Source organism: Megachile rotundata, chromosome 9, assembly GCF_050947335.1.
Source record: "Megachile rotundata isolate GNS110a chromosome 9, iyMegRotu1, whole genome shotgun sequence".
Classification (NCBI taxonomy): Eukaryota; Metazoa; Arthropoda; class Insecta; order Hymenoptera; family Megachilidae; genus Megachile; species Megachile rotundata.
This window is the reverse complement of record NC_134991.1, coordinates 11549059-11574920: the sequence shown is the minus strand read 5'-3', so window position 1 is coordinate 11574920 and position 25862 is coordinate 11549059. Positions and strand designations below refer to the sequence as shown.

Genomic DNA, 25862 nt, shown 5'->3' with positions numbered 1-25862 from the left:
GTTCCATGTTCAATCGACCTATCGAAAGTTTTCCGGGAAACTCGTAAACTTACCGTTTCATAAATATTTTGACCACGTGTTAGCAATATCGATGAAAAACGTGTTGACACGTGTGCTTAACGCGGTACAGTTAGCACAACCTCGTGTTTATTTCAATTAGCGTCTGACGTTGCTCGAAACATAACTACTCTTCCTCAACCGAGGTCGTTGTTCGACAATCAGAATTCGAGAATCATTTCGATCAGTCAAGATTCAATTTTCTATTCTCAGAAATTCTGATACTGTGACCAGATTGAAGACCGTCGGTAAGCATCCATAACGAGCGATTAATTTAGAATCGATAAATCGCGTAAAACGAGAGTCGTCGCGACGCTCGAGATTCCACGGGGCGGATTTCTGAGAAGGGTTCTAAAGCAGAGAGTTTCATGTTGAAGAACAGCACATGCTTCGTGTTCTCTTATTCTGGCCTTCGCGGATTCGTCTGGAGTCATGAGATGCCTTTGATCGCGCCTACAAACTTCATCTTTAAAGTCTACTCAAGAATTTAAATTCTAATTCTTTTCATATAAATAATCACCTGATGGCATAGAAACGGGATGAAAAATTTTTGTAAATGAAGTTACAAATGTGTTATCTTTCGAAGAGTTCATCAAGGTGATTTTCTTAGTTCTTCGGATACATAAGTACGCGTCCGTCAGTTTCCGGCGTGGCTATTGGTGCTTGGCACAAGCTCAATCATTACCTCGCACGCGCGTTTATATTTTAATCGCGTTAGTTCCGAAACAATTTGTTGTGTCAAGGCCGAAGGGCTTGAAAACCGGGGCTGGCAATTACATCGGTCACGAAATCCGCAACAGCTGAATATCCGGCCGTGCACCCGCGCCACTCTTGCCGAAACTTTCGATTGCAACCCCTGTTTCCGATCGAATTTACGACAGCATCGTCCACGATGATTCGCCAGGGTGTCGATAGGAATCCCAAGGTTAACAAGCGAAAAATCGATACTGGTAGATCAAGTACACTCGAGATAAGAGCCTTTCAGATTTTCTCCTTGCTCCTTTCCTTACTTAATTTTTCTTTTGCAGAGTCTAACAGCAGTCAGCCAGGGCGAATCAAAGGAGCAATTGACGCTCCTGCGTAACCACCTCCTAGCGCTGACGTGCACGGAGCCACAGCTGCAATCAATCAAGGAGCGCAGTTTAGAGGTGTCTTCGCAGGAGCCGTCGGTTGTGGAAGTTCTTCAGCTATGGCAGAAGGTCTTCAGGGAAACCTTCCAACAGTATCATCGCCTGTCGGCTCGTCTAGTCAAAACCCAGGATGGCGCGACCGCCCTTAAACTCTGGCAAGAGTACTTATCCCACGTGCAGGATTTCCTATCGAACGACGTTCCCGGTGATTACAACGGTTTGTCGGAGCATAGGAATCTCTGCGAGGTTCATCGGAACCTCCTGACTGATCAACAGAATCTCATACTCACCGTTCGTTCCGAAGAGGGCGGTAATCTGTCAACTACGGAACAGTTCAACATCCTGACGAACCTACACAACGAAACCTTGGCGAAGATCATGGAGAGGCATGCGGCGGTTCGCGACAGATTAGCCGCGTGGGACAGGTACAAAGTTAATCAAAGTAAGCTTCTGTCCTGGTTGAAAGAGGTCGAAAGAGAACGAAGTCAGCTTCACCTTCGATTCATTCATCTACGAAGACTGGACAAGATCCTACAGAGGATACAGACGTTGCTGGACAAGGTACCGGAAGGCGAAAGTCAGTTGGAGTCCCTGCAGGAGCAGCACGAGTCGCTGCTGATCAATTGCGACGAAGCGTTGGCTGTGTCCATACGCATGGAGCTCGCGGCTGACTCGCAGAGGATAGCTAACTTGAGCGCCAGTCTGGAAACCTGGAGAGATTTCATCCAGAGGATACAGAAACTTCACGGGGAATACGAGGAGCAGACGAAGGAGGTCAGCTCCACGTTCGATGAAATTAGCCAAGCTTTAAGCACGGCGTTCCACGCGAAAGCCGCGAGCCTCTCGAGGACCAACGAACAGCTGGAGTCTATCCGCCAATTGCAGAACAGGCTATCGACCATGAGCACGGATTTAGAATCCCTCGGTGTCATTACCGAGCAGTTGAGGGAGTGTCTGAGTCCGTCCGACATGAAGACCTTGAACCAGCAGCGAACTCTTCTGTGTCAGCAACACGGGGACCTCGAACACCAAGCAGCGTTATTAGTATGCAGGTTAGAGGAGCGTTGCGGCCTCTACGATCGCTGGAAGGACAAACTGGGTAGACTGTTCACGTGGATAGAGGAGACAGAGACTCGAATACAGAACTACGACGCTATGACCCCGAACGAACCCGGAGAGACGTTGAAGAGACTGGAGTGCGAGTTACAGGCAGAGATCGCTCTGAAACAGAGAGACCTGTCGTGGCTGCAGAACACTGGACAAGATCTGATCGAAGTAGCCGAAGAGAAGGAGAGAGAGACCCTTCAGCGATCTTTAGACGAAGTGAACGAGAGGTGGGATCGGTTGTTAGCCATGGGAAAAGCCAGAGCTACCAAACTGGTCGAGCTGATGAGGACCATGGACACCTTGGAGAGGAGGATCAACGAACTGAGAAGCTGGCTGGCCAGCGTCGAATCTCAACTATCGGAAACCTTCGTGATCGAAAAGATCGATCAGAGTTGCATCGATAAGAAGCTCCAGGACCACGAATACGTTCATAAGATCATCGAGGCTGAGAGCGAAAACGTTGGCGAGGTGTTGAAGCTCTGCGAGATCCTGTTGAACGACTGCGACACGTGGAAGGCGTCCTTCAACACGGATACCATCAAGGCTGGCGTGGAAGGTTTAGAACGAAGATGGACAGCGACCTGCGTGAAGTCTGCGGAAAGAAAGGGCAAGATCATCCTCGCCTGGAAGATACTTCAGGAACTGGAGAAGATCAGGATAGAACACGAAGACTGGCTCAGGGAGACCGATGCCGTTCTGTCAGATCTGGAGAACAACCTGGACGAAGTTTCGAAAGAGGACTCGAAGAAGGCGATCGAAAGGGCGAAGAACATCCTCGAAGACGTCGAAGGTCACGAGTCCGTGATGAAGATAATCGAACAGAACTTTGGTCGCCTAGCGAGAACCGGCCTAGAGCCCGATAATCTGAAATCACTTATCAGCGGAACCCGGCAGCTTATCGATAAGTGGCAAACGTTGAAACCTAGAGTCAACGCTGTTCTATTGGCGCTTCAACAAGGTCAAAAGAATTATCGCGACTTCATTACGGTGCACGGGGCAGCGGTAGTCGGATTGACGCAAGTCGACGTTCGATTGACGAGAACGCAACACCTGGCCACGCCTGAACAGAAGGCGTCTGTTCGACGAAGACTCCAACAGTTGAACGAGATCGAGGAAGAGCTAAGGACCCAGAACATCACGCTGCAGAAAGCTGACGAGTTGGCGCTGAAGGTTATGCAAGAATGTCATCCGGATGACGTGGCGACGATCCAGGAACTGGTAGACGAGTATCAATTGCTATGGAAGGACATCAAGAAGAGGGTAGCCTCGTTGAGGGCGGAAATCGAAGGACAAGAGAAACAGGAAGTTGACGAAGCTGTGCAAGTGGAAACTTTGAAGTTTGAACAGGACACTGCTGTTCAAGTGGACACTTTGCCTAGGTTGTTGAGGATGACTTCGAGTGACGCGTACTTGATGGAACTCGAAGCCGCGTTGGCAGAGTGCAACGATGCGTTGGACACCCTGGAAATAGCCGTTACCCCGGATCCTGTTGCTGGACCTGGGCTAAATGCGGCTGCTAGAAATATTGTAAGTGACATGCGTGTAGTGTTCTTGGTATCGGATAGCACAGTGTTGACATAGATGTGAAGTAGCACTTGTGGCATATCAGTTTGAAGCGTGAAGTTTAAGAAAAATGTCTGTGTAAACCGTTTGGTAATATTCTCACTATAAAATGGCGAATTGCCAATTGAAATGAACCACATGAAGCACTAATTTATTTTACAAGTTCAATGTTATTTAACGAGTCAATTATTTGTATGCTATTCTAGGGTATCGACTATTTTGTACTGAGAATATTGATACATCATTTACATATTAATTTTCTTGTGGCTTTAAGTTTTATACCATAAGTGCTACTCTGTGATATTTTTGTCATCTGACTTTCTATGTTTAGAATTTGCCACGCAATAGGCTATTAAAATTCAAATTTCTTCGTACTCTAAAATCTGATGTCCTCCTTCACAGAGTAAATTGATCGGAAGTTGTCAATCATCGATCGAACTGGTTCGTCATTTGCATAGTTTGCTCATTGAAGACGGGAAATTGAGTGCTCAGGTTGCCAAAGCTGACGAGGTTACAGCGCTGACGAACAGATACGAGAATCTCTTGATACTGGCAAGAACGCGTGAACAACAAATTAGAGAACTCAGGTAAATGTTTATGTTAAATTATAATTGTTTATTTAATACCGTAAGACGCTTGATTAACATTAACCCAGCCAACGTTAAACGATGACTTTTTCATACACAGGTCGTCTATCAGCGACGTTTACACCTCCCCCTGTGATCAGTGAGTGTTCCCCTTTCGCACTAACAATTTCTCATTAACACTCATTAACGTTCGTTCATTTCGTGCCTGCTTTTCTCGACTCGTTTCGCACCAACAAAATGTACAATATTTTGACAATAGAGGATATTCTTGCAATGGAGAGTAGATTCTTTTACTTTTTATATTTGTTTAGTACTCAGAGATCAAATTTAAAAAATATCAAATTCTCAAATTCTAAAAATTTCTAAATTTCAGTCTCAAAATTTCACAAACACTCAAAACCTCATCTCACTCCCAAATTCCCAATCTGAAATTCTCAGTGTCTCAAGTGTTCCAATCTTCGAAACTTGACATTTAAGACCTTATTACTCTTCCCAGTTTGCACGTAGACTCATATCTCGTTATCGGCCATACAAGTATGAACTACCATAACATATTAAAATTTTTCTCTTCCAGCGATAACGGAAGACTGACCTGTCCATTATGCTCGCGCCGCAATTGGGCTCAACTAGAGAACGATCTTTGGAGATTAGAAAAGTGGTTGGAGTTCGCCGAAGGCACTCAAAGTGAACAACATTCGCCACCGAGCAGCATAGAACAATTGGAGGACGTGATTCAAGACCATCGTGAATTTCTGCTCGATCTCGACTGCCATAAGAGCATCCTCGTCAGCCTGAACACAGTGGGTGCTCATTTAGCCGACCACATAGAGGAATTATGTCGAGCCACACAGCTCAGAGACAGATTGACCGTCGCGAACACGAGATGGGACAAAGTGTGCACGCTCGCTTCCCGTTGGCAGGAACAGCTGCGAGTTGCGCTGATGTCGAACCAACAGTTTCATCGCATCGTCGAGGAGCTGCTCGCGTGGCTGGAGAAAACGGAAATCAGTATAAGGGCCAGTGAACCCGTTGATCTCACGGAATCGACCGAAATTATGACCGCCAAGTACAATAAGTTCAGGTAAAGGGATTTTTGGAATTTGGAGGTTTCAGAAATTGGGGAGATGGGAATTTGGAAGTTTGAAAAATTGGGGAGATGGGAATTTGGGGGTTTAGAGGTGGAAGATTGAGAAATTGGGGAGATGGGAATTCGGGAGTTTTGGAATTTGGAAAGATTAGAATTTGGGGTTTTGGAAGGTGGACGTTTGAGAAATTGGGGAGATGGGAATTTGAAGGTTTGAGAAATTGGGGAGATGGGAATTTGGGGGTTTGGAGGTGGACGCATGAGAAATTGGGGAGATGGGAATTTGGAGGTTTGAGAAATTGGGGAGATGGGAATTTGGGGGTTTGGAGGTGGACGCTTGAGAAATTGGGGAGATGGGAATTAGGGACTTTCGGAATTTGCAAAGCTGAGAATTTGGGGTTTTGGAAGGTGGACGTTTGAGAAATTGGGGAGATGGGAATTAGGGACTTTTGGAATTTGGAGAGTGGAGAATTCGGGAGTTTGGAAGGTGGACGTTTCAAAAATTGGGGAGATGGGAATTCGGGACTTTTGGAATTTGCAAAGTTCAGAATTTGGGGTGTTAGATGTGAACATTTGACAAATTATGAATACAGAAATACAATTCAGAAATGTACAGACTTAGATATTTGAGACAATAACATAGAGATATAATGACTAAAAATTTGAACGACAAGAAATTAATGAAACTAATATTTTTCAGGGAGCTAAGAAGTGACCTAGAACGATGTGAACCCCGAGTTTTGTCTCTCCAAGAGTCAGCGAATCAGTTGTTGGACGAGAAAGGCGAAACCAGAGCACGCCTACAGGAGCTCCGACTCAGGTTGCAGTCTTTACGACGACTGACAGGGATATACGCTTTAAAATTAGGGGCAGCGTTGGGAATGGACCCTCGAGACGTTGGACTTGCCGCCACTACGTCCTCCCTCGCTTCCCTTTCTCAAGACGTAAGCTACATTCTAAACTGCTCCTTATCGATGGAAAACTCGAGACTTCGCTAAAATTGTCGATTTTATTTCGTAAGATGCGGAACGATAGTTTTTAGGAAAAATTTGCAGGGAACGTCAGTGCTCTGTGGATGGTCTCCCTTGGTAAATTAGTTATCAGTTCAGATTTATGCACTTACGTCGTAGGATCACTTTAATCGATATTTAATTATCTTGAGGCATGGGTTGTAAAATCTGACAAAATTTATGCCAAAAACGAAGCACTCTGCATTCAATTTTTAGGGGTGGGTTTTCAAATTTGGATCACCTATGTACTTTTAAGTTTAATTAGATCACTAGATATTTTGTGGAAGACTTTTTGATCCTACTTTGCTCACCACAGACTCTAAATTGTTTATAGTTAGACCAACCCTCCCTTACTGATGAACATTCTGTTTGCATAAAAATTTTTTATCGTCGGTATTTTATTAACCCATGCCTTTTATTATCAGTAGCATTCACACGCACAGTACCTTATTGTTTGTGTTTTCTCTTTTACTGTATTGTAGCTGCTCGACGAAGCTGCCTCTGGATCCGTTCAACCCCGCGACGCATCCGGCACAGAGTATGTTCTTTTACGTTTTTCATTTCTGAACAATCTTGCAATATAATAAACATACAATATTGGAGAAAAATCTTGAAAAACTGACTCCATTTTTATATCTACAGTTCTTAAAATAAACGTAGACATTTGTGGACACAAACAATTATTATGATCCACAATTCTATTGATCTACATAATGTTAACAGTTCTAATACTACATAGTTATAAGGATTAAAATTATTTATCCTTTTAAGAGATCAATGTTCCTAAAGTCTTCCTAAGTGATTAATCACTGTCCACGTTTATTTTGGAGAAACAGTACAATCTGAAAATGGATTTTTAATGATAATAATCATACGAAACTACTTGTACCTGTTTCAGTGGTGACGATGGCCAACAAACGGTATTGTCTCGAGGATACCGTTTCCTGGGCCGAGTGTTGAGGGTCTCCTTACCGATCCAAGCTGTCATGCTACTGGTCCTTGGCGTCGCCTCCCTGGTCCCATCAGCCGAAGAAGACTACAGTTGTATGCTGTCGAACAACCTCGCCAGAAGTTTCACTCCGATGGTCGTCTACCCGAACGGACCGCCGCCGATTTAACATTAAAAGGACACCATTTAAAACGCACCAACTTCGCCGGTCCTCGAAGAACTTTCAGTCGAAACATTCAGAAAAATCGCGGCAAACGGAAACGTCATCTGCGTAGCTACTTAACTAGCCTGTCGTGCGATGTACCATTTCCATCATGTTATAGATGAAGACTCAATGGATCTCCCATGAGATCGTCGAGACGATCGAAACGCATTTCGATCGCCTCGAGGATCGTACATTTTGGCCAAGACGATTTTTACACGTGTGATATAACGTTTCTAGTTGTGTATAACGTTATGGACCAAGAGAAAAACGATTGTACGGCTCCGTTTCGCTTATTTATACGTAATTGTGATCTTCGTGCAATACGTTCTTGTGCAATCTCTTCCGGAGGGAATGCACGAGAATAATTACGACCACTCGAACGATTTAACACGGTTATCGACGAATTTGTTTCGATCTATTGAAAACCCCCTTCCCACGACATTCCATGTAACATTACCGCGTTTCTATTTATACGAACACATATTAACACATTGTAGATATCGTTCCTTTGATACGACTATTGATTTTTCACTTTTTCTTTCTCCTTCGAGGTTTAGGTTTCGTTTGTACAGAGAACGTGAGAGAGCGAGAGAAAGAGAAAAAGCGAGAAAGTATTAATGTCACATGGAATGCGCGAAACGTGTTATTAAATTATTAGAAACGATTTATTATTAACGAATCGCTTTACGTGCACACACAGAACACAACCGCGAAACTTGTTACGAGAGAAGAACGATATTATATGTACTCGAGTTTCGCGTTTTACGGCTAGTACGTAAACGAGAGATTAATATAACCTTGTTCCGACTTTATTTTTTATACGTTGCGTTTATAAATCGAGAATAGAGAAGCGGTTCGATATAAAAAGAATAATGGAGAACGAAACGTCCACTGACCGATTCCCTCGGCATCGCCGAGTAATCGCGACAGTCATTGGTGCTAGTTCGATGGATAGAAAGAAAACACGATAATATATAAATTATAGGATTCATCTTTTCCGTTGTTTTTTTAACACGTAATTGAAGGTGAACGATTAAAAAGACATCGCATAATGAGTCGCATAATAATAAACGAAGTTACCGTTGCCTGATGAAGATGTTTTACTCGCGAGAACGATAATTACAGGATACGCACAAATGGATCACGAATTCTATTCGAGGTACAAACAAAAGAAATAAACGAACCGACTGTATTTAACGGCCCCGCTAGAATTTCGCTTCCTAATTTAAAAATGGTATCTTGCTTGCTACGCGACCGAGCTTTGTTATGTATTTTTGTAAGGACAGAGCTTTCCGAAGACGGTGTACATCTGTCGATGTAATATAATTACAATAAATTGAGACCTATACGAAAGTTGTCTGATTTATCACTCAAACCTGTTTGCATTCACACCTGCTTATTAATCTAATCGTTCTTAACTACAGACTTGAATAGTAGTTTAAAAGCAATGTGTAGGTGTTAGGTTAGGTTAGCGTATTAGAAATCAACCCCTCGCGTGATATTTTCAGATATATTCTTTAACCTTTAAGAAAACCTGAAGGAACATAAAAAAATTCAGATATTAATAGAATATATTCTACTTGTTTTAAATAATCTTGCAAATGTTATATGCTTCAGACAGTCTTAATGATATTCTATTTTCTCTAAATCATTTACGATACGTTTGTTATGACATCAAATAAAACGTCAGATAAAATTAACATTGATCGGGTCCGAAATACCCCAGACTTTGAAAAAATAATTTTCAGGCGTCCTGTTCTCCACGAATAAACACATTATGATTATTAACTCCCTGGTGTTTCAGAATTGCTAACACGAAATGAAACTCACAGAGGTAAAATAAAAATTAAATTAATTAGTACTATGGAAGTGGGTACGAGAATTGGAAACATTTACAATGTTAGAAACTGCATTTACCTGGAAAACAAAGTAATATGATGTATACAATAAACAATTATTGACGCTTTAGTTATCGCCTGGTATTATTAAAATTCGTTTCTAAGTGGAAGAACAAATGTGCAGATATTACAGTTTGAGCAAACGTCGCTGCTCAAAACATGAAGCATGAGAAGATGCAATTATAACAATTGAGATATTTGTTATAATTGACACCGGTCAAAATAAAAAAATTCGAAGATTGATAAAACTATTATAAAAAGATAACTGAAAGGGTAGAAAAATAAATAAAATTGCATTAACACGCAAATTACAGGGTAAAATTACCTGGCTAACATTTATTATTATCTCATTCTATGAATCATATTACACATGCAATTATGATAATAATCAACGAGTTAACACTTCCCTTTAATTTCCCTCGGGATTCATTCCACTCTGCACCGATATTTTTCCCCATTTTAAAAAATTGTCTACAAAATCACTTGATGCAATCCCAGATGCATTCTTCTTTCAAACGGAAAGTTTCTCAAGGTAAAATCTTCCATCATTCCAAGAATCCGCGACGTAGTCGATCAGACTCTTAGCGTCGCGATCATAGAGTACGTTTATCAGCTATTTCGTTTAATAAGATTCGATTAACGGGCTGATATAAACAGACTGATATGAACATTTGTGGCTGACTAATTAAAGTACAAATTAAATGCATATGAGACTATTATTATCTCTAAGCTTCTAAGCGCTTGACTTTAAATCTCTAGATGCATACATATTTATCGTCTGCAAGAATTTCAACGCGTGATAATTCGGTGCATGGTAATTCGACGCTTGATGATTCCACGCGTGGTAATTCGACGCTAGATAATTCTACGCGTGGTAATTCAACGCTTGGTAATTCCACGCGTAGTAATTCAAGGCTTGGTAATTCCACGCTTGGTAATTCCACGCGTGGTAATTCTACGCTAGATAATTCTACGCGTGGTAATTCAACGCTTGGTAATTCCACGCATAGTAATTCAAGGCTTGGTAATTCCACGCGTGGTAATTCAACGCTTGGCAATTCTACGCGTGGTAATTCAACGCTTTATAATTCTACACGTGGTAATTCTAAGCATGGTAATTCAACGCTTTATAGTTCTACGCGTGGTAATTCTACGCTAGATAATTCTACGCATGGTAATTCAACGCGCGGTAATTCTACGCATGGCAATTCTACGCGTAGCAATTCCACGCATGGTAACTCGGCGCGTGGTAACTCGACGCGTGGTAATTCTACGCGTGGTAATTCGACGCGTGGTAATTCGACGCGTGGTAATTCGACGCTTGGTAACTCGACGCGTGGTAATTCGATACGTAGTGGTTCGGTGCATGGTAATTCGATACGTAGAGATTCGGCGCGTGGTAATTCGGCGCGTAATAACTCGATGCGTGGTAATTCGACGCGTGGAAATTCAACGCGTGGTAATTCAACGCGTGGTAATTCCACGCACTGCATTCCACTCGAATGAAACCCGAATGAAAACAAATTAAAAATTAGACTTCAATGTTAATTTACAGTATCTCCCCGTTTCCGCTATTTCTAATTTGCATGTAAATACAGGAACTGACAGACCTGTCACTATTAATAACACAGCTTCGAAGGTTTTCATTTTCCTGATAATTCGACTTACCGTAAGCAGGATTGCATAAAAAAAACCTGATCCACGTGTTTGTCTGAGAGCGCAAGATAGGCACGCGTCGATTTAAATCGAATCCCGCACATGTCTATCCTGGATCAAATCCCGCGGAGTTTATTAGCAGCTGCATGCAAGGTATAGTCAACGAAAGAAAAATTATTGTAAAAACGTAACATATGTTTGCGCAAGCGCCTCGTTCACACCATGTCCAGTGATAACGAAAGGTATACTAGTGTTGTAAAGACATTAGTTCGGCTAAGAGGATTTTTCATTCGATAATGAGAATCGAATACAGATCTGGCTGTTAGAACGTCACGCTGTTTAAGTTTCGTTTCTTAAGTCGCGACGGTAACATGTCGGATTCGAACAGACAGACCAAAAGTTTGAACGATATTCCAGCGGTTTTTAAAAAAAGGGAGATTGATAATGGCAAGTTGGAACTTTCGAATGTTTCTTTGGGAAACGTGGCGGGTACCCGTCATTCGGAGGATGGAAATTTCATTTCCAATGAAAGCAAATTACTTCAAATTCTAAAATGTAGCGGAGAAGAGGCAGAATTGAAAGTGTCCGCTATTTGTATCGACGGAAGATTCGATAACAATTCGAAGGTAATTGGTTCTAAGTTTATGTCATCTGTTTCCTTCTTGTTGTTGCCAAAGTTTCTTCTCGGTTAGACCGATCATTTCGATCCATCGAAATTCGTGAACACGCTCGATGATGAGAATACGACGGAGAAATGTCATTCAGAGAGGAAATTAAAGAAGAAGAAGAAAGTTCTAGCTTTCATCGATTCTCTTCTTGCGTTGGTTCTGATCGCTCCACTCACAATTGGATTTTGGAGAGGGGTGTGGACGTTGATGGATATTCACGCGAACATGTGAGTCGTTGACTACACTAGACACTCGTTATATTGCCAATACTGTCACGCGTTAAATCACGTGTTGAATTACCATTGCCACTGAATTTTTATGCATTGAACTGCTTACGTGTTGAATTTCCACGCGTTGAATTTCTAACGCATTGAGTTTCCAAGCGCCGTAATTCCACGCGCCGTACTTCCACGCGCCGTATTTCCACGCGTTGAATTTCCATGCCCCGAATTTCCACGCGTTAAATTTCTCATGCATTGAGTTTCCAAGCGCTGTAATCCCACGCGCCGTATTTCCACGCGTTGAATTTCCACGCCCCGAATTTCCACGCGTAGAATTTCTCACGCGTTAAATTTCTCATGCGTTGAGTTTCCAAGCGCCGTAATTCCACGCGCCGTACTTCCACGCGCCGTATTTCCACGCGTTGAATTTCCACGCCCCGTATTTCCACGCGTTGAATTTCCACGCACCGAATTTCCACGCGTAGAATTTCTCACGTGTTAAATTTCTCATGCGTTGAGTTTCCAAGCGCCGTAATTCCACGCGCCGTACTTCCACGTGCCGTATTTCCACACGCTGTATTTCCACGCGTTGAATTTCCACGCCCCGTATTTCCACACGTTGAATTTCCACGCCCCGAATTTCCACGCGTAGAATTTCTCACGCGTTAAATTTCTCATGCGTTGAGTTTCCAAGCGCCGTAATTCCACGCGCCGTACTTCCACGCGCCGTATTTCCACACGCTGTATTTCCACGCGTTGAATTTCCACGCCCCGTATTTCCACGCGTTGAATTTCCACGCCCCGAATTTCCCCGCGTTAAATTTCTCATGCGTTGAGTTTCCAAGCGCTGTAATCCCACGCGCCGTACTTCCACGCGCCGTATTTCCACGCGTTGAATTTCCACGCCCCGAATTTCCACGCGTAGAATTTCTCACGCGTTAAATTTCTCATGCGTTGAGTTTCCAAGCGCCGTAATTCCACGCGCCGTACTTCCACGCGCCGTATTTCCACACGCTGTATTTCCACGCGTTGAATTTCCACGCCCCGTATTTCCACGCGTTGAATTTCCACGCACCGAATTTCCACGCGTAGAATTTCTCACGCGTTAAATTTCTCATGCGTTGAGTTTCCAAGCGCCGTAATTCCACGCGCCGTACTTCCACGCGCCGTATTTCCACGCGCTGTATTTTCACGCGTTGAATTTCCACGCCCCGAATTTCCACATGTTGAATTTCTCACGCGTTAAATTTCCTACGCCTCGAATTTCTCACAAGTTGCACTCCTCACACATTAAATTTCCACACACCGAGCTTTCACGTGTCAAATTCCCCAAATTGAATCGCATAATGAATTTCCGAAGGTGAAACTTCTGTTGTGCTGTATACTATTATATATTGACCCAACGTGTATAGTAGATAAAAGATAACTGTTAATAGCTAAATTAAACTTATGTTCGTTTTAAAATTATCGTGTTAACGGCGTTGTTTATGCGTATTTTTCACATACTTTTAAATATAAACGTCTGTAATAAATAACAAGCGGAATTACTGTATTAAATCATTTTATCTTGTGCTTTAAGGTTTCCTGGAACGTTAACATTCTTATTGGGTATTTTAATTCACACAATTTTCGCGATTTTTAAAAATGTATTACACGCACGTGCAACTCGCGCATGGAACAAGAAGACAGTGTTGAACAAATTAGTCTGCAGAATAACTCAGATTGTGTACACGTACATCTTTGGTGTTGCTTGTAATATGCAATGGAGAGGTGGATGGATAATTTTGGATCGCTTTCTCATCGGTAGTTTTTGGTAAGATTAATTCTTTGTTTTCTATTTTTTTACACATCCCTCTCGTTTTTCGTGCAATCGAAAAGACTTACGCTGGCCACTTGATTCGACGTACTTACTACTTATTAAGTGATTCAAATTCGCATAAATCGCTCATCCCTGGAGGCATGGCAACCAGGTTTACATTCGAAGACGAACATGCTTCAGGAACTCCGCAGAAATACGTCACAAAAATAATTACTAAAAAATTGAAAATTTTAAGTTAAATAACAAATAATTTGTTCTTTCTCCTGATTCTTTCAAATATAATAGTTGTAATATTCGTTTAAGAAATATATAATTCTCTCCATACAACGATTGAGTAATGCACAAAGTGGTGAAAACGAGGGATTACAATTTGCATATTCTCTTAGACTTTTAATTTTCTACAGGAGAATAGTGGGCACATTACTGGTGATTCTTGCGGTGCTGATAGTTTTGCGATCCATTCGAAATCTGATCGCGATTCCACCGGTGTTACTTGTGGACAAACTCAGCTACGTCTTCCGGTTCCCCACAAGATATCAGTCGGTAAGTTTTTATTCTACCATAAAGTTCGTTTTGGTAAAGAATTATTTACTCAAATGATTTTTATGTAATAATATAATTTTTTATGTACAATTCAGTTGCATTACAAGAATGCTTACTTTCTTATTTTTCTATATACATTTTGATAATGGGAAAGACATCGTTTCCCTTTTAAGTGCTTTCGTAAAAAGACAAACTGAGATACTTGTTCTTACAAAAGACCCTGAATTTCATCACTGTTTAACAATGTTTCGCAAAAACTTTATAGAATTCATGTTGCGAATATTGATAAGGTAAACTGTACCTATTTTACCACATTTCATATACTTTCTACAACAAATGATCCATTAACAATTAATTAAATTAACTGATAATGTACCTATATATTTTCATTACAATCTCCTGAATAATACTTTTGGAACAATTAAAACACCCATTTATTAAAGATTACCCAAAAAGTAGACTTTTATGCTTTTAATCTTTTCTTAAACAAATGTATCAGAAAATAATGCAACCATTAAGAAGAAAACAAATTGCAATCTTTCCGCAAACACGATTGCGAAGAATACACATAGCAAGATATCTTGAACAGAAATTTAATTGAATTACATATATTTGATAATCTACGATGGTTAAAAGGATGTCGCAACGTCATCGTGCAAACGTTACCTATAACTGTGTATCACTGAAAACAAAAAATGATTAACTCCGTCAACTTTGTAGTAAACTTTATAGTACAACCTGATACGGCGAAAGAAACGTATCGAGCAATAACAGTTATCGTTGTCTTTATCGTACTTGTCGCGTTATTTGCGTGTAGTTCATTGAAGACCGTGAATCATAAAAATTTTATATGCTCCTACAATGTTTGCCAAGTGCGGGGATTTTACAAAACGAAAGCTTCGAAATTACCATCCACTCTTGATCTAAGACTCTTTCGATCTAAACTAAGACACTTAATAATTAACGATAAGTATATTTACTAACTGATATTCTATAACGTGCAAACAATAATTGCGTATAGAGAAGTGGAATTTATCGCCACATATACGATTAATTCTACGCTTGGTAATTCCACGCGTGGTAATTCTACGCGTGGTAATTCTACGCGTGGTAATTCTACGCTTGGTAATTCCACGCTAGACAATTCTACACGTGGTAATTCAACGTTCGGTAATTCCACGCGTGGTAATTCTACGCGTGGCAATTCTACGCGTGGTAATTCTACGCTTGGTAATTCTACGCGTGGTAATTCCACGCTAGACAATTCTACACGTGGTAATTCAACGTTTGGTAATTCCACGCGTGGTAATTCTACGCGTGGCAATTCTACGCGTGGTAATTCTACGCTTGGTAATTCTACGCGTGGTAATTCTACGCTTGGTTATTCCACGCATGGTAATTCAAGGCTTGGTAATTCCACGCGTGGTAATTCTACGCGTGGTAATTCTACGCTTGGTAATTCCACGCGTGGTAATTCAAGGCTTGGTAATTCCACGCGTGGTAATTCTACGCGTGGTAATTCTACGCTTGGTAATTCCACGCGTGGTAATTCAAGGCTTGGTAATTCCACGCGTGGTAATTCTACGCGTGGTAATTCAACGCGTGGTAATTCGATGCGTGGTAATTCGATACGTAGTGATTCGGTGCGTCGTAATTCGATACGTAGTAATTCGGCGCGTGGTAATTCGATGCATGGTAATTCGATACGTCGAAATTCGGCGCGTGGTAACTCAACGCGTAGTAATTCAACGCGTGGTAATTCGATACGTAGTGATTCGGTCCGTCGTAATTCGATACGTAGTAATTCGGCGCGTGGTAATTCGATGCATGGTAATTCGATACGTCGAAATTCGGCGCGTGGTAACTCGACGCGTGGTAATTCGTCGCGTGATAATTCTACACATGGTAATTCGACTCCTGATAATTCGCCGCTCGAATCTTCGACGTTAAAATCTCCAATATTAACACAAAGTATCAGTGTGTCAAAGGGTCTTAACGTTATCAAGAAATTGGCGACACGCCTGAAACATATTACCGGTATTATCTAGTCACATTGTCTCAAGATATCATATTCTATTATTACACCAACGTATCTACATTCGTACATACAACAAACATTAATGAATCGTATACTTAATTTTCTCTTTATCGATCATCGAAAGCAGGTGTTAACGTCGCGTGAAACGATTATCCGAGAGGCGCCGTTCGCGGGGAGTTTTTCGCGCTGGACAAAGGATGTCGCGAAAAAAATGACGGGTCAAGGTGAGAGGATCGTCGTAATCCAAGCTTTATTGGTGTACAAAAAGGTGGCGATTAGCGATGCGTTCGTCGGTACAAAAGCTCGATGAATCTGGCGGGCAGGAAACGCCACTCAGAAAAATGAGGCTTCAAGGTGGCTCGACCGGGTGGCTCCGACTACTATCTTGTTTCTTATCAATCAACGACGGTTCCGGATTTGTTAATTAGCGCCTGTTTGTCGCGTGTGGTGATCACGATTTACGCGGACGCCTTACGGTAGCTCGATAACATTTTGTCAGCACTGAATTAAATCTCTCTGTGCTAACGTCTGATAGCAACAGAGAAAGATTACTGTTCGATTAATTCACCAATTATATTTACAATCAATTTTACTCCGTTACATTCTCTGTCTACTCACTTGTAATTCAAATCTGAATTACAATTTGACGTTCTTTATTGGCAATGAGTACCGTTTATAAACTCATAATATTCAAACAGGGATATCATTATCACAATAGTAATTGAATTAATAAAGTTTGAATTGTGTAAGTATTGCAGTGTAATTCGATTAGGATAGTCGTGAATGGCAACCACGATTACAGACAAGTTTACGCACAAGTCATTTCCGCGACGAAATTTCGTTGGACGATAATAACGTATCACTGTTTTATATAATTCGAGATATCGTGTTCTAAATTAAATATTTAATCGATGATCGATTGAACATGTGACAAAGAAAAAATATGAGTGTGTAATTTACAAAGAATGTTCGTAAACACTGAAAGAGTTTCGATCGATTTGCATGCACGTTCAAGAATTTTGAGCCTAGGTAATATATGCAGGAATATGGAAATAGTCACGCGAGCGAAATTAAGCGAATCAAAAATGAGAATTAGAATTTTAATTAATTACGGTTTCGTGATGTTACATAGTTTAGAATGCGACTTTTATCGATTAGTACCCTTCAATACGAACTTCTCTATTTTACTTATTTTTAATTTTCCCGATTATGAAATACTCGTATGAAATTTCATATCGAAAGCTTTTAAAGTTACGAATTTATTTTTTAGACGAAATTTTGAAATTTCAAATTTAAAATGATCATGATCTTAATACAGATCCGGCGAATAAATGCTAGCCGGTCCACCCCGCAAAACCCCAAGTTACGTCAATGAGCGCAGCACGTGCACCCCGTTACCCTTGACAAACGAAGTATAGTTCTCTAACCTAGAAAATGGATCGATCAACAATGACCCAGAAAGGTGAACCGTACATCGGTAAAAATCCAAGAAAGCTTCTCGAGCGATGAACAATCCGAATGAACGCGTTTCCCGGTAACTATTCGAGTTAAATTGTCCAATTTGATTCGTAATGTAAAATTCTCCCTGGAAGCGTTGGCGTCAGCCGGAGTCATCCTCGAGACGGCTTTGAACTTTCTTAGAACATCAATGACGAGCGTCTAAAAAGCTCGTCCCCCGGTGTTCGTTCATCAAGCGTGCTTTACGTGCAGATTTGGTGGGGGGTTGTCGGAGAGGTCGAGGAAGGAAGGGAAGAGTGCAGAGGCACACCGGTACTATTCTCTATGCCATGGCCCGTATGACGAAGCTGTTCATGATAATGCGATAGTGTTGGTCCGTGCTTAGCACTTGATAAAAGATAGCGGTGACTGAACAGATGCCAGTACTCACCCGACCTGTCGGCTGACAGTCTCGCGTACTCGCCCCGGTGTGCGGATGCATCAATCGTCTGCGGTGACTTTTTCCGACCGTCGAAAACCGTGAACGTCGAAACCACTCGTGAACAGATCGTAAGTTCGTGCGATGACAGGATCGAGGATCGTTTGAAGATGTCGAGAGGAAACCACCTGCCAGAAAATCATTCGCCACAGAGTTTCAAACAGTTGACCAAACTGACTCGAGAGAACAGTCAACGGAAGAGATTCCTGCGATAGGAGTATGAAGATGGGTGTAATACTCGAACCGTTTCAGTGAAAAGACACGAAAAGTCTCGAGAACTGAGAGAACCTGAAAAAGAACCTTTGCAGACTGAAAATCTACTCGAAGATCATGAACACCAGGTCATGAGTGAAGTAGCCATTCAGCGCCATTGAAGGGACTCGAAGAGCAAAAAAGAAGAACGATCATCGTGCAGACTCAAGACGTGAATTGAAGTTCAACGATCGTGGTTCATCAGACTCAATTGGAAGACCAAGAGACAGATCCTTTGATGGAAGAATGATAGGCCGGTGGAATTCTTCGAAAGCCGAAGGCGTCCACCAGCTAAGCGCACGTACCGCAACGGCCTCGAATCATGCATGATGAGCGGTGCGACTAGGCTCGATCAGGATTGGATGAGAATGGTCGAGTTACGAGGTGGCACCGGAATGACCAGCGGCCTGACTGGTCAATCATCGAGTCGTCTCCATTACACGATACTCACGATTTTGGACACGGTATTCTCGGCTACGGTGGCTGCTCCAGCAGTGGTCGGTTACTGGAGAGGAACATGGGGCTTGAGCGACGTCTACGTCTATCCCGAGGATCCGGTGCTGAGTAGCCTGACCTCGATTGTGATCGGTTTCATTGGCTTGTACGCGTTTAACGTGGTCCAACATGTTCTCAACGATTTACTGCACCCGGACAAGCACAGATTGTCGTACTACGTCGGCTCCAGGTTGTACACAGCCGTTTTCGGATTCTGCTGCGTAAATGCATGGCGCGGCGCATGGCAAGCTTTGGACCTCTACACGGAACTCACAGCCGGCACCGTTTTCGCAACCACCGCCGTTAGTCTGCTGGCATTGGCCATCATGCGAGCCGTCAGGAACATTTCCGCACCACCCTTTACCGTTTGTCTGGACTCATGTCCAGGGTACTTCGAAGTGCAGACCATGTTCCGGGTGAACGTAAGTAAATCGACGGTTAATCGTGGAATGGAGCGGGCACTGTCAGGGCGCAAATCGGAACTTTGCTCTTATGGTATCCAAGTTCTTCACAATCTCCCAATCTCAAAATTTTATATACCTTAACGCGACCTAAGACTCGTGATGCACCACTAGTCGTTCTGTTTTAAATTTATATTTGACATATTTTAGTGAATTCTCTGATATCCTAAAATCATTTGATACTTTGAACTTCAAAGTGTGTCGTGCTATATGTAACCGTTTCTACGAACATCAAAAAACTTTGTCTCAAAATATCATAGAAGAGTTGATTTTTGAAAGTATTCGGTAAATGTTAAGTAGGAAATGTAAAAGCTTAGACAGCATGTTTTGACGCATCACTGGAACTAGAACCGTGCGATGCACGCTATCGATGTGTAAGGTATAAGCACAGTTTCCGGCTGTCTCTCCCGACAATCGAACAGCATTGCGTCCATGCACGCACGAGCTCGAGCCAGTAATTGCAACAATTTCGATGTTCACCGTATTCTCGAATAATTATCTGATATTTTACAAATTTTCTCTTGGAAATCTATTTACGATATTTCATTTGGAACGTAAGGTATTGTGAAAAGGAAACAGCTTTTATTCGATGAATAAAAGTGATTGAAAATAATATTTATTGTATGGATAAATGATTAATTGATACGTTGAAAAAACAGCGGAGACAGTGAAACGTTCTTAAATTAATTATCGTCAGTTGAGTCCTCTTTATCACTTAAAAATCGAGGACAGAAGGGTGTCATGCAAAGTAAGCGGATGGTACACTCATATGAAAGTTTACCTCATACATGGTACATCGACCGGAAGATCCTTCGAACTTTCAGTCATCGATATTCACAAAATGAACGATTAGAATTATGCGCCAACTTACAACTATTGAAGATTGTTTAATTATATTTCTGTTAAACTTTGTATTTAATCAGAACCGTCGAGGCCTGATCAAAAATTGAATTGACAATTTGAAATCTTGTAAGTTTTGTTTGTTTAATCATTTTAATCTTGAAAATTTAATATTGTAATGTTATTGATATTCAATTTTGTAGAGAAGAATTAATGCTTATCGAAAGGTTAATTACAGATACATTTTATAATAAATAATCTTTGACTTTAGCGATTCTCATGATATTCAATTTATCATAGATTCCAAGCCTCTTCAAATATTTCTCGACTTGTCACCTGTAAATGATGCTTATCTATTGTTTATGTTGCTTGATTGCAGAACACGAGGGACTGGTCGTTGTACTTATTGGATTGTGCCTTCAGCGTTGGTGTCGTTGGTACTTTGGTCGTGTTCGTTTGGAGAGGTGTTTGGATACTTTTCGATCTCTACTTGTTCCCAGAAGATCGAGAGTACTCCGCGATCGGATCTCTTGTAAGTGATATCTTAATTCAAGTACTTCGATCTTTCAATTTCGAATTTTGTGAAATTACAAACATTCAGAGTCTCTAATATTCTTGATAAATTATCTAAATTATTTGAATAATTAGTTGTAGCATTCAAGTAAACTAAGAGATCCTCGTGTATGTACAATTATCCTCCGAATTCCCTTGCACAAAATTCGTTAAAAGTCGAATAGTCGTTAATCAGATTTGTAGAACTAGAATTCTGCTAAATCGATGAACACGTGTTATCGGGTGTCATTAGCAATCACGTGTTGAACGACATTTTGAAACGTGCCACCTACGCGCACTGCTCGAGCGGCACGCTGTTGGTCCGATTGTATAATTGAATATTCGCCAATTGCATGATTGTAGGGGCACATGACAAAACTGTTGATGTGCTTGTGTGAGTGTGTGAGTGTGTAAGACACTTTATTACGAGCTGCGTTTACTTGTCTGAATACGATGCGGAGAGAACGCGGTCAACGAGAGGATTTGTTTAATTTTTCAATAATGACGATCGTTGATCTTCAGTCTGCTCGACTCGATTAAATGTTACCCATAGCGGGGCAAAATATGTTCTCCAACTTAATTTTTTTCCGAAGATATTTTCAGATCCTCATCGACTCTCATTGTTCCTCCAAAGATCATTTATCGTTCATAGATCAATTTGCCTAGACGTGATCCCGTCACGTTAACCATCACGAATGCAGACGATATTTCGTTGCAAACGCGTTAGCAAACAAAGATGATCCCACGCAAATATTTCAACATTGCCAACTTAAGCTGAGCCTGTGGAATTGTTCTGTTGCAAAATAATATACAACTGGCGCCATGCTTTCGACGCGACAACAATCGTGACGATAGCGACGATTTTTATGATAACTCGAGATTCTCTGCCGATTAACCCCTTGACTGACAGGCGTGCAGTGTCATTTTCGTGACCACTTTTTCATCGAAAATACTTGAGAAAGATGTCGAAACAAAAATCTCGTAAACAAAGGCCATCCTCTATATTTATGTGAATTTGATATAGAAAGAAGTATTGTTTATACAAAAAAATCTTCAATTGGATCAAAAACAATTGTAAGCAATTCGATGGATACAAATGATTTCTAGTAAAAAATTTTTATCAGAAACGATCGAACGGAGGGTGAGAAGAAGGAAACTTCAGACATCAGATTAAATTCTCGATGATTTATCGAGTGATCGTATCGATTGCTTTCCGAATTCGATAACTCGGAAAAATCCAGTAAAAAGTAGGAATCCCTCAGACACGTTTTCTGTTATCAGCGACCTTAGCGAGTAGACTTTGTCGGTCCCTAATCTATCGTTTATTCCTCTGAACTGTTAATCTCGAACGTCGGAAGATTCGTACAGATAAATCAAAATGGAAATCGTATTACGCTTATCGAAGATCAAAACAGCTCATTGTTATTTAAAAACGTTTAAAAATAATTTTACTTGTATATTTTTAGAATTTAAATAAATTATCTCTGTAAAGGCGACGACGAAAAATCAGCTGCGTGTTCGAAATCCTTACGAGAAGCCCGATACGATTTGCGCGATGATCGCGGTAACATAAATTCTCAAGAGGGTCGATGATTGCGCGAGGGTCATCCAATTCACGCATTTACTCGCTCGCAATGCCACTTCGAAACCGTGAAACAGCCACGGACGATTTGTCGACTGATTCGCTCGCATCTCTGCGATCTGCAATGTCCGCCTCTTTCGTCCATTCCGACAAAAACGCATTCTCCGTGTTAAAAATTATTTCTAAAATAATTTGCATGTTTAGACACCCCGTTATTTTTAACAACCAGATTAGATAATTGATGGCTTATTTAGTTCCCAAGATTTACACGGCGAGTAAACTTCCCGTGGGAATAGCTCGCTGAAACAATCGTCGATTGTTCAGTTTAAAATAATGTTACTAAATCGGTTCTAAATCGAGACGCCCAAACGTGTCAGTTGAAACTGTCGATGATTCGATACCACTGACGAAAAGCGGACAAAAAGCGGACGTGCAGTTCTGGCACATCCTCTGATTCATTCGCAGTACAAACCTTATGTAGAATAATATAACACAACCTTCATATTTCCCTATTAGATAAATTACCGATTACAAACTGTTTTTGTTTACATATTTGTAAATATATGAATCTACAAACTTATCATGTCACCATAACAGCTTCTCACCTTCGAGAATACACTCCATCCTCAAATCCCTAGCTACCTAACTACCCAATTCACTTGTTATTCCCACATGATTCATGCGAGTAAAATTTCGACAATTGCTCGTTTGATTGCAGGCCATCGGATACGTGATAGTTACAGTGACGTTTTCCCTTCAGCCTTTGATGAGATACGTGTGTGCTCGTCTTCAAGGTCTGGCCCGGTTGGTCGCAGCAGATTGTTTCCTCTTGCTGAGTTTTCTGGGCACGGTGAACGTGTGGCGGGGTATCTGGAACGTGCTGGACCTTTGGCTGTTACCCGAGAATCCAGAATTGTCCTGCTGGATCACACACGTCGGATGCTTCGTTTTCCTCGTACTTCTCAATTGTAGCAACTCCATACTCGTGAGGGGCGTTTACATCGATGCCGAAGAGGACGACGGCAAATGCGTCGCGTTTCCTTGCCATTATCTTCGATTGTTCTTCAAGGTTAGTTGATTGAAAACGAGCAATATATTTCAACATGAGTAAAATATTGAGAACAGTATTAACAACGTAGTCTTAAAATTTGATGAAATCTTAAAATGTATTGCCGTCCAATAAATGATCATTTATGTAGCAATTACCTGCAAATTTTATAAAAAAAAGATTCTATACCCAAGAATTGGTATATGAAGCGATAAGAGGATTTATGTTTCCGTTCATTTCAGGTCGAACGCGAAAAGAAAGAAGCGAGACGACGAAATCTGCTGGTAGCCTCAAAGGACTTCCGGCCACGAGCAGACGGAAATGCCAAAGACGCTGAGAACGGAGCTCTTCTACCAAACAGCACCGCCACGACCATCTTACCAACGAATCCTGAATCTCTCGTCTAATTACGAACATCGTGCAAGTTCGACTACAATACTCTTCTGATCATCGTCGATAGATACTCCTCGAGTTTGTGCCAAAACCGGTGATCGTGCAGTGACATTCCAACAATCGAACGCTTTACACGGTCTTTGTACCGAAGTTGTCGAAAATAAGGCTGTAACGAACTACGAAATAAGGTAAACGATGAAATAAACGAAAGAAATAGCGCGATAAGAGCATACGATCGACAGATAGATGATGTAGGTAGACACGCAGATAGACACTTAGAAAATCGATTAAGTTAGACGGACAATTAGAGGAGTGGACACGAACAGGATCGACGAATATTGAAATTCAACGAAGGACTAAGTGAATGGCTGTGAGTGAGGATTGATTAACACGTGTCTGTATATAGTAAACTGTAATCAATTGCACGTAATTGATGTTTCTTCTCTTTTTATCGTGTGCGAGTGCGCGCGGCAATAAGTGTATCCACGTGGATAAAAAGCATCGTGTAGGAGCAGTTTACTCGTCATCCTCGAAGACGCAGATGCGTGTAATGTAAGTTGTACAGTATATATGACACTAGAGCACGCGTGTATGAGACTGTCAAAATTTGCGCACCAGAATTATTCGAATAATTTCAATTCGAATGTTGCGGTTCCAATATACATGCGACCTCTTGCGATTACGCGTTCATTTATAATGATTTGTGCCTTGACACTCAAGCAGTGATAAGATGTTGAAAATACTACCGAACCGGATATTACATTAACTCGAACGATTCATGTTGCTAGCGAAGTGTGGAATGGATTTCGTTGAGATATTTACTCGATGATTAAGTTGTTAAGAGGGTATACCTACTTAGACCAAAAAGACACCATACTTTCTTTTCGTGGAAAATTTCAATTACGTCTCTTATTTTATTTGTATATTAATACTCCTTGGAAGAAATTATCAAGAAGTGATTTCTGGGTAATATATTAAATTATCTAGTCAGACTGAATAATTCAAAGTAGGTGCTCTCTTAATTAACGAGCGAAGAAAAAGAAGTTCGTCAGCAAATCCTGTAGGATTTCTTTCTAGTCATCAAATGATAATCACCGCTTTCAAACGCGTCGATATCTGTCGATCAATCGAATTTATTTCATTCTCTCTTTATTGCCATACACTTATGATTATCGAAAAGTGTACACTTTGCGATCCTAGAGTTAGATGAGACCTTGATGATGACAATGGTAATAGACTGGACTCGATCATTATAAATGGGTTACAACCTTCTCCCCCGCATCCTGTACACCCCGCAGTTTTTGCTCTTGTACATCAATTACGACGTCATGGCGTACTAATAATTAATTAACTGGAATAATGACGGGACAATGGGCGACTGGCACATCGATGGGAAGTGGCTAGTTCGACGATAAGCGGACTGCCCTCCTGGCCTACATTTAATATTTTCACAATGAACAATACGATGAGTCGTGCCGGAAGTTTTCCTACGATGTCCCACAGAAAAACCGGTATCGATCGCGTCCGATCGACAGAAACTATCACCGCTCACGCTGCCTCTTCGTCGAAATTCGTATCGCGAACCAAGCGCACAAACTACTTTGCGTTCAAAATCATAATGTATATTTATAAGCAACTTTTATCACGGGTTGATTGAAATAAAAAATGAGAAAATAAGATGACGAATGAAACAAGTATTTGCAAGTTGTATAATAAAGAAGTTTTATCTTTTTGATCCGCTTCTATGAAATCAGCGAGGTTAATGACT

At 41.3% G+C, this 25862-nt stretch overlaps 2 protein-coding genes across 4 annotated transcripts in view; both read left to right on the top strand.

The window, feature by feature from the left end:
- LOC143263951 (muscle-specific protein 300 kDa-like) overlaps nt 1-9045 on the top strand; it is a 32176-nt gene extending 23131 nt beyond the window's left edge. For both annotated transcript variants that reach the window (XM_076535875.1, XM_076535874.1), the window contains exons 8-14: nt 1086-3821; nt 4260-4444; nt 4545-4583; nt 5019-5525; nt 6229-6472; nt 7021-7076; nt 7437-9045. In XM_076535875.1, coding sequence (XP_076391990.1) covers nt 1086-3821; nt 4260-4444; nt 4545-4583; nt 5019-5525; nt 6229-6472; nt 7021-7076; nt 7437-7656 — 3987 coding nt within the window. In that variant the 3' untranslated portion in view covers nt 7657-9045. The remainder of the gene's footprint in view (nt 1-1085; nt 3822-4259; nt 4445-4544; nt 4584-5018; nt 5526-6228; nt 6473-7020; nt 7077-7436) is intronic.
- A 2079-nt stretch (nt 9046-11124) lies between these two features.
- LOC100874743 (uncharacterized) lies at nt 11125-25844 on the top strand. Of its 2 annotated transcripts, XM_076535888.1 has the most exons (7): nt 11125-11872; nt 11939-12141; nt 13715-13948; nt 14359-14497; nt 20899-21051; nt 23372-23722; nt 23944-25844. In XM_076535888.1, the coding sequence occupies exons 1-7, from the start codon at nt 11618-11620 to the stop codon at nt 24106-24108; spliced, it is 1500 nt and encodes a 499-aa protein (XP_076392003.1). In that variant the 5' UTR covers nt 11125-11617; the 3' UTR covers nt 24109-25844. The 2 variants fall into 2 exon arrangements, with proteins under 2 accessions (XP_076392003.1, XP_003705046.1); XM_003704998.3 differs by lacking the exons at nt 11125-11872; nt 11939-12141; nt 13715-13948; nt 14359-14497 and adding an exon at nt 18297-19640.
- The last annotated feature ends 18 nt before the right edge of the window (nt 25845-25862 follow it).